This window comes from Elephantulus edwardii, unplaced genomic scaffold, assembly GCF_000299155.1.
Source record: "Elephantulus edwardii isolate Elephantulus edwardi_28Jun2011 unplaced genomic scaffold, EleEdw1.0 scaffold00473, whole genome shotgun sequence".
Taxonomy (NCBI): Eukaryota; Metazoa; Chordata; class Mammalia; order Macroscelidea; family Macroscelididae; genus Elephantulus; species Elephantulus edwardii.
The window spans coordinates 358015-368062 of record NW_006400223.1 but is presented as its reverse complement, the minus strand read 5'-3'; the positions used below and the strand labels follow the sequence as shown (position 1 = coordinate 368062).

General features: G+C 36.3%; 1 protein-coding gene across 1 annotated transcript in view; it reads right to left on the bottom strand.

The window, feature by feature from the left end:
• MTMR10 (myotubularin related protein 10) overlaps window positions 1-10048 on the bottom strand; it is a 94049-nt gene that overhangs the window by 67920 nt on the left and 16081 nt on the right. Inside the window, exons 4-5 of the mRNA XM_006902937.1 lie at window positions 3934-4006; window positions 3293-3435 (exon numbers count right to left, since the gene is read on the bottom strand). Coding sequence (XP_006902999.1) covers window positions 3293-3435; window positions 3934-4006 — 216 coding nt within the window. The remainder of the gene's footprint in view (window positions 1-3292; window positions 3436-3933; window positions 4007-10048) is intronic.

The window sequence follows — 10048 nt, the reverse complement described above, 5'->3', positions numbered from 1 at the left end:
ATATTAAATTATACAAATTATTTTCTAATGAGGAGTAAAACACAAACTGAGGCAATTCTGGGACTAAGACTGACTTTCTTGTCTGGACTAAAACCCAGAAATACCTACGGTGCTGGGTTTTCCTCTTATGGAACAGCACAAGAGAAACTCAAACTCATTACATTTAAACTTCATCAAGTCCTACTATATTTACAAAAACTCTAATGTTTTCCTAATATTACTGAGGGAGTTCTGGTGGCCTTGTCTGTAGAAAGTGACCTGCTAACTCAAAGGCAGAGCCTCTCTGGTTGTTCTAACCCACAAGCTGTATGTAAGGAGAATGATTTACATTCCTGGAAACCTGACAGAGGTTCAGCTACTAGTCAGTTTCAATCCATGGCAATGAATTCTATATTACTGTATTCTGAGCACTACTAAGGAATACATCTGATTGGGAGGGGATTAAAGTTCAGGAAAAGGCTAACTTGTTCTTTTTAAACAGATTAGCTGTATTTTCATTCTATAAAGGATGCTTGAACAAGTGGTTCAGAGGGATCAACTAATTCTACATTCAAAGACAACAGAGGGCCTTTATTTAATTTATCCTTTACAAATTTTTTAGGAGTGATAAATCATTAAACACAGTATCTCTCCTCACTGTTGAACAAAGGTTCTTCAAAGGAAAATGGTGGTTCTAAATGGCAATAGAGCTAGATGTCTACTTTTACATAACCAATTTCACCTTTCCTCATAAAGACTTTTTCTGTGGAAGACCTTTTTTTCACAACCCTTATCCTGACATTCCAGGGATGATTAGAATGAATGTTTATTAATACAACTGCACAAAGCAATCTCATTTTTTCCAAGTACAAATTTAGCAACACTAACTAGATTACCAGAAAGCCTTAGAGCAAAATTTAATGAAATGTGGACCAAGTTAATATTTTCATACTTCAAAAAGAAACATTTTCAGCATTTCCAAATTCATTCCCACAAGAGAATGGTCATTTTAAAACACATAAAATGAAAATATTTTCCAGAGAAAACTTAGCATTCAAAAGTTCTAGTAGGTAAAAGCCATTAACTTGCAAATGACATCTTATTTTTTTAAAAAAGCAGTCTTTTTTGAATAAAAATTTACAAAGAAATTTTTCATTTATTCATTTTGTTTTGTTTTCTAGAGCTCAATTTTAGATGAAAACTTTCACTTGAGATGATGAATATGCCAGAAAGTTTGTTTTTAATTCTCAAAGTAATGACTTTTCTCTTGAAAATACCCCCAAATCAGAAAATAATAAATTCTGTATTTCCACTGCCTCTATTTTTCTACTGCATTTATGATTAAATAAATCTCTATGACTCTAAAAACAAAAAATACTCTGGCTTGCCTGAGGTGACATTTCTCTCCTAAATATTTTAAGATACTAGGGAAAGGATCTTTTCTTCCAAAGGGCATAAAAAAGAAATTGCCTGTTTTGTGGTAACAATTCAAGCCCCTCCCCCCCATAACCCAACAATGGTCATCCCTAATTACCACAGCATGTGTCTGCTGTTTATTTGGCAACTATTCTTTAAAAGGAAATTTCTTTTCTGCTACTATTTGACATTATTACTTAAGTTTCATTTGTGTATAAATATCTTCTCAACCTGTATTAAGGCCTTCAGAGCAAGAAACTATCTTACCCTTCTTAGCTGAAAAACTTAGCACAATGCCTCACACATAATAAATGATCAACAAATATTTTAGGTGGCTCAAGAACTTTAAAAAAGTAATGGTTTTCACTTAGGATGATATACTGAAAAAATAATCTGAAAAATACAGTGAAGAGCAGGAAACATAAGCTTTCTGAAAAAACACTGGGCCAACTCTATCAATTTTTTATTTAAAAATATTCTAAACTAAGACAAGTTTCATAATATCTCTATTCTTGAGATTCCACATGACCAGAAGTGAAAGGTTGTAGGTTGTAATCAGTATATTACTGATGTTTTTTGGTGGATTAAATCATATTTACTTTCAGGAAAGTAACTTGGCTAAAATATTTTATATATTGTTTCTAATGCTAAAGTATCTATAGATAAGGATTGTTGCTGTTAGGTGTTATCCATACCATAACTCACATCGACCTTAAGCACAACAGATATAACTCTGCCATATTCTGTGCCAGGCTCATAAAGCAGCTATATGTTTTTGTTCTTGATAGCCTTATTTTATGAACAAAAATTTTGTTGTAGTATTAACCGTGGAAAACAAACGCATGCAAAATATGGTAGTGTGAAAACTGCCACATTTTTCAGATAAGAAAGTTTCCATTCTACTAAACCATCTAACCTCAATATACAGGGGCAGAATCTCTCTCAGAAACTCACTGATATTCTCTGCCGCACCAGAATGATGGAGGACATTAGGTCTAAAGGCTTATTCCTTTCCCACAGCCAAAAGCAGAATCAAAGAACTGAGAATGTTTGTTCTTAAATTTTACATTACAAGTAGGCAATAAACATTCTAACGCCCTTAACAAATTCTAATTCTCCTTAACAAATATCACTCAAATCAATTAATATATTTCTTTAAACCACTAATAATTATTGGGCTTCTTCCATTATATCCATAACTTTCACATAACTTGATTTATAGTTTCAGTTTCTTGGTCAAATTCTAAGGTACTGATTTACTAGTCTTACCAACGTTATAAAACATTTCTGACATTTTTAAGCAAGTATGAAAGCGGCTGTAAAGTTCTTAATTTAAGAGGTATGCTAATTTCCACATGATACTCTGTTCTTAAGTATTTTTAGAATAAAAAAAATTATAAGAAACTTTGATAGTTTAGTAGCAAGGAGCTGCTCTGCCATCCCAAAAGGCATACAATTCAAATCTACCAGCTGTTCCCTGAAAGAAAGTCTGGCAATCTTTTCCTACGCTATTTACAACCTCTGAAAAACTCAATGGAGGGTCAACTCTGAGTCAGTTCCAATTTGACAACAAGTAAGAATAAGAATAAAAAAAATATAGCAAAAATACTTCAGAGCAATCTAAGCAAACAGTTCTAGAAGCATTTTTAACTATGATGTAAGATGGTATGTAATAGGGGTTTCTTATAGCAAACTCATACGAGAAATGACAACTTCCAAATAAATGTGAAATTGGTAAAAACAGTAGTATTGTTGTATACCACAGAGTTGGAAACCGACCCACTGTTGATCCTCCAGTGGGTTTTCCAAGGTAGTTACTCACAAAGGAGGAGATCGCCCATTCTTCTTCCAAAAAACAGTATATAGCACAAAATATTTAAAAATGTAACAAGATTACCTTTTTGGCACTTTCTGGGCCTGATTCATCAAAGCGAAATCGGACAATTCTGAAGTCTTTACAGTAAATAATTAATTCTGTTGGATTAAATTTTAATTTCTGGTTGGGGCCTAAGACTTTCTGTTTCCTCTTGTGGTCATTTACTAAAACAAAACAAAAGAACACCACAAAACGAAAAGAAAAAATTGTAAAGATTTTTGTTATTCACTCTTGAGCATTCATTCTTTAACAAATTTGTAACGAAAAGAATTAAAAAGTTCATCACTTCAGCAATATTTCCCTGGAATATTGTCTTGTATTTCTTGAAATTTCAGAGTCTTTTTAAATTTCACTTTTTAAAAGGCTTTAAACTAATTTTTTTAACAGTATCATTACCATATGGTCACATTTAATCATTAGAATTTTAATTTATGACCTAGAAAACAACAAAAAAACCAACTAAACCCAAAACAACCCTATACAATGTTCATCTCCATTTTCTGAACTTCAGCCTCTTTCACAATGTTCTTGTACTCAAATGAGGGGGGGAAGGGGAAAAGTCCTAAAGAGATAACATTTCAACTGTGAGATTTTGAAGTATGACTCTCCAAGTACTCTTTCCAGCAGCAACTTTTACAGACTGAGTAAAGTATTTTACCTACCTGTCACAATTTGTTCAATACATGTTAAAGGGACATCATGTTCACCAAGGAGAAGGTTTTTATAATGGAATTTCTGAAATTTAAAAAAAAAATATTTACAGTCATTCTTTCCCCCAAATCCTCATACAAATAATGACAACATAAGCCTTACTCGTAAATATGATGAGAAATTAGGATGACTATCCCAAAAATCCCAGAAGCTGGACTACATGAAGAATGTGGCAACAGAATTGAAAGAATATTCATCAACAACCTGCAATTTTCAAACAACACAACCTTGATTGCTTAAGTGAAGAGGATTTGAAACACTTGCTGCAGAAGATCAAAGATCACAGCCTTCAAGATGAATTTTATTTCAATAGCAAGAAAACAAAAATCCTTATCAATGGACCAAAAAGCAACATCATGATAAATGGAAAAATACTGAAATTGTCAATGACTTCATTTTACTTGAATCCGCAATCAACATCCACAGAAATAACTGTCAAGAAATCAGTCTATTTCACTGGACAAATCTGCCAAGGACCTCTTGCATGGATGTGAATTTAAAGATTAGGGTGTGCTTGACACAAGCTATAGTATTTTAAACTGCTGTATCAAGATGTGTAATTTGGACAAGGAATAGGGAAGACTGTGGAAGAATGAATGCCTTTAAATTGTGGTGGTGGCAAAGAATACTGAATAAATTATGGATTGTCACAAAGAACAAAACAAATATGTCCTTGAAAAAGTATAATCAAAGCTGCACAGAGACAAATATGGTGAGACTTTGTTCCACATATTGTGGTTATCTGGAGGGGCTAGTCCTTGAAAAGAGATTGCTGTTGTTGTTGTGTACTGCTGAGTCCAAATCAAACCACAGCTGACCCTCTTAGTGCGTTTTCAGAGGCGGTAAATTGCACGAGAAGAAAATGCTCATCTTTCTCTCGTGGAGCTGGTAAATGTCAACTTTTGTGTTGGCAGTGCAATTACTAACCATTAAGCCACCAGAGCCCTCTTCGAAAAGTTATGCAGAATAACACAACCCTGCTTACTGAAAGTGAAGAGGAATTGAAACACTGGCTGCTGATGATCAAAAACTACAGCCTTCAATATGAATTATATCTCCAAATTAGAGAAAAAGAGGAAGACTTGCAATGATGAGATGAATTGACACAGTGACAACGGACTTAAGTGGAAACTGTAATGATGTCATAGACATGATGTCTATTGTGCATAGTCATTATGAGTCATTATGCATCATTATAATAGTCATTATTTTCAAGAGTTGACTTGGGAGTATCTAACATCAATTCTTGAAAAGAAGAAAAAGTCAATGCCTATGCTGCCATGACAGCTGTATGGTTGTTACCTTTGAATACACCTGAACAGTAAACATATGCCTCTTTCTCCCTACTGTTTTGAAACAAATGAAATTAATTTAAAATGTACACCATAACATCAATTTTGTAACTAGAATGTATAATACTGTATCTGATTTCAGAGGCAAATAACTATATGACTATTTATGGTTCAACTGGCATCAAAATAATAAGTAAAATAGGGCTACTGAAAAAGCCACATTTTAATGGTAAAATCATAACCTGATTTTTACCATTTTGAGAAGAGAATACAATTTTTATAATTTTAGAGTGGTAAATTATGAGAAACAAGTTTTTAAAAGCAGTGTTTCCCAAACATATCATATATTACTTGTTTATACTTTATCCACTATATTGCCTTTAATTATGACCGTTTTTAAAATGAGGACCTAACTGAGCTGCCAGGAGTAAGATACTAAGTTATTTTTCTACTGATGGTACTGTATGTCAACTATTTCAGGTACATTGTTGTTGTTATGTCCTTTCAAGCTGGAACTAACTCACAGCTGACCCTCCAGCGGTTTACAGAAGCTGTAAATTGTATAGGAGGAGACTGTCCATATTTATCCCACAGAGCAGCTGGTGGATTCCAACCATCTGCTTTTGGGTTGGCAGCACAACTCCTTACCCACTAGACCTCTAGAATTCACTCTGTTGTTACTATGTGCCGCTGAGTCACTTGTGACATATAGCGACCCTATGTACAAGAGCCCTAAACCCTGCTCTATCCTGTGCCAAGCTCAGTCTCCGACACACCTAGTCCCATTATCCCAATCACTGAATCGATCCATCTCATCTCTCTTGTGCTGTCCCTCTACCCTCCCCAACATGATGTCCCTCTCCAAAAACTGGGCCTTCCTTGCAACATGTCCAAAGTATGTCAGAAGAAGTTTCAGAATCCTTGCGTCTAAGGAGCAGCCTGCTTTCACTCTCTCCAGGACAACCTGTTTGTTCTCCTAGCAGTCCACGGTATATTCAAAACTCTTCTCCAGCACCACATCTCAAAGACATCAATTCTCTATCATCCCTAGTCATTGTCCAACTCTCTGATGCATAGAACACAAGTGCTTAGACTATGGCCCAGATCAGGCACACCTTGGTCTCCAGCCTAATGTCGTTGCTCTTTAGTACTCTGGAGAGGTCCCTGACAGCTGACTTTCCCAATGAAATTCATTTCTTGATTTCCTGGCTGCTGGTATCAAGAGTGTTGATTATGGAACCAAGTAAACAAAAACTGTCAACTATCTCAATCTCTTCACCATCCATCCTGATGCTGCCAATTGGCCCAGTGGTTAGAATCTTTATTTTTCTTGATGCTGAGCTTCAATCCATATTGAAGGCTATAGTCCTGGACCTTCTGCAGCAAGTGTTTCAGGTCTTCCTCAGTTTTAGTAAACAGGGTTGTGTCATCTGCATAATGCAGTCTGTTGATGAATCTTCCACCAATCCTGATGCCACATTCCTCCTCATACAGCCCAGCGTCCTGGATAATCTGTTCTGCCTACATATTGAAAAGTTATGGAGACAGAATACATCGCTGGTGGACATCCTTCTCGATTTTGAACCATGCAGTGTCTACTTGCTCTGTTCTGATGACTGCCTCTTGGTTCAATTATAGGTTTTGCCTAAGCACAATCAAATGTGTTCTGGGATTTCCATTCTTCTCAGAGTCAGCCAGTTTGTTACCTTCTTAAATATAGTGTGCTTTGGAGGCTGAGGGGGAAGGGGTCAATGAATCTAAGCACAAAGAGAAAAAACAAGTCTATATCTAAATTTCAAAGGGTAGTTCAAGAACATAAAACAAAGGATTATAACATAAGAAGATCTGGAGTTAGAAATACAAAATAACACAATGGCATTTATCAAGGAAGCAGCATATATGATCAAGAGCCACTGGTACTGAAGGAAGATGTTCAAGTTGCATTATGGGAATGGCAAAAAAGAGGCTTTAGGAACTGGTTAATACCAAGTTAGGTGTTTTAACAGATACAGCCCCAGACACTTCTTTCTTATATTTAGAAATTTGGCCAAGTGACTGAAAAAAAAATCTGTATTTGTTTCAATTCACCAAGAGACAGCTATCTAACTAAATGTGTAATCATCAAACATCATCATCAATATCATATACAAGTAAAATCTTGCTGAAGAGTACTGAAAGATGTTAGACTAGTACATTAACAGGGAACAGCCAAAAATTCAAGCTGGATTCAGAAGACGTAATGGCACACAGGATATCACTGCTATGCCACATGAATCTTGGCTAAAAGGAGAGAACACCAGAAAGATATGTGTATGTTTTATTGACTTTGCAAAGGCATTTGAATGCATGGATCATAATAAATTATGGATAACATAAGAAGAACATGGATTTCAGAATTTCTACTTGTGTGCATGTGAAACCTGTACAAAGACTAAAAAATAGTCAATAGAACAGAACAAGGGATAAGTGCATGGTGTACAATCAGGAGAAACGTGTCAGTGATATATCTGTCATACCTACTCAATCAATACACTGAGAAAATCATTCAAGAAGTTGGACTATACGAAAAAGAATGTGGTATCAGGATTGGTGGGAGACTCAACAACACTTTGTGCTCTGCAGATGACACAACTCTGTTTCCATAAAGTGAAGAAGACCTAAATAATTTAGAAGATCAAAGCCCACATCTCAATATCAAGGAAACAAAAATCCTCCTAACCAAAAGGCATTATCACGATAAATGGAGAAAAGACTGAAGTTGTCAAGGATTTCATTTTACATGAGATTCATAATCCAAAAAATTTCACTTTACTTAGGATGCCATACCATTGGTAGTAACAGCTAATAAATAAAAATATAAATGGCATTGAGCAAATCTGCTCAAGCTATCAAAGATCACTTTAAAATGGATAGGACCGTGGGGAGAGAAGTACAGCAACGAATGAATGGAAATCCAAAATCTTTGTAAATGTTCATTAAAATTATTAGTAGGGAAAAAAATGTATAGGACTAGGACCTGGTGGCCTAATGGAAAGAAGGTGTGCTGCAGTCCCTAAAATAATAAAGAGCAATGACTCCTGTTTAAAGACTAAAATCATGGCATTTGCAATTAGTTTCCTATTTATATGGAAACTGGACAACAACTACACTATAGATTGCCAAAAGAACAAACAATTCAAGTCAGGTGTTTTTTTGTTTGTTTTTTTTTTTTCAGGAGCCGCCAGTCCTTGGTAAAAGTCTTCCTGGTTAAAAAAAGTAGAATCGGTGAAACATAGAAGACCCGGGACAAGATGGACAGACACAGTGACTGTAGCCACGTGTTAGAATAAAGTGGAGAGCGTGAGGATGGGGCAGATCAGGGCAAGCCTGTGTTCTTTGTTCAAAAGGTCGCCATCGGAGATGCTCTACACATCAGCACCTAGTAACGAGTGACTAAGTGTGAAATGTACACAACTTCAAGTCAAATCTTAAAACAAAATCCAAACATTTAGAGAAAAATTACTACTGCAAATGAAGAGGTATAAAATACTTAAGAAATCAAACAGAAAAGCACTCACAAAGAAATTCTGAATTTTTAAGTTAATCAAATGAGAACGTGACTTGTTGTTGCTGTTATGTGCTGTCGCGACCCTATGTACAACAGCTCTAAACTCTGCTCTGCCCTGTGCCAATCTCACTGTCTCCGACACACTCATCACGATTGCCCCAGTCACCGAATCAATCCATCTCCTAGAAGAACTTCCCCTCCTGCACCTGCCCTCCACCTCCCAAGCATGATGTCCCTCTCCAAGGACCAATCCCTCCTTATAACATGACTAAAGTATGTCAGACGAAGCCTCAGAATCCTTGCCTCCAAGGACCAGCCTGGTTTAACCCTCTCCAGGACGAATGTTTGTTTTCTTAGCAGTCCATGGCACCCTCAGCACTCTTCTCCAACACCAAAGCTCAAAAGCATCAATTCTCCTTCTATCCTCCCTGGTCACCATTTAAACGTTAATTTTTATATAACACATTTTCAAAATTAAATTAAAAACCAAAACTGTGTGTAATCAAGCTGATTCCAACTCAGAGTAACTCTGTAAGAACAGAAGAGGGGGGCAACCACTGTGGAAGGCGGTATGGCGCTTTCTCAAAAAGTTGCAAATAGAGATACCATTTGACCCAGCAATTCCACTACTGGGAATATATACCAAAGAGACGATAACTGACATCCAAGCAGATATATGCACACCCATGTTTATCGCGGCTCTGGTCAATAGCAAGGAGCTGGAAACAACCCAGGTGCCCATCAACAAACGAATGGATAGAGAAGCTGTGGTATATTCATACAATGGAATACTATGCTGCATTGAAAAACAAGGAACTCATGCAATATTATTCAAAATGGGTGAGCCCGGAGGACATTATGCTGAGTGAAATATCTCATTCGCAAAAGGACAAATATTTCATGGTGCCACAGTTGTAAAATGGGATTGATATCAGGGTTGGGGTAAGACTGAGTAAAACTGAATAAATTGTGTATACTGCACTGAAACAGATGAGGGAGTGAATAATTTAAAAGCAATGTATGATACGGTATTATGGTTATCACAAGAGTCCACAATTAAGGTTGCATAGTGGAATGTACTTGGGGCAGTGGGAGGGGTGCGGGGGGGGGGATTGTGTACCAAGGAAGGAGTGTTTTTTTTACTTTTGAAAGAGAGGAGCAAAGTGGGGGTAGGGAGAGCTGTGGGGGGAGAGAAGTGCAGCAATGAATGAATGGAAATCCAAAATC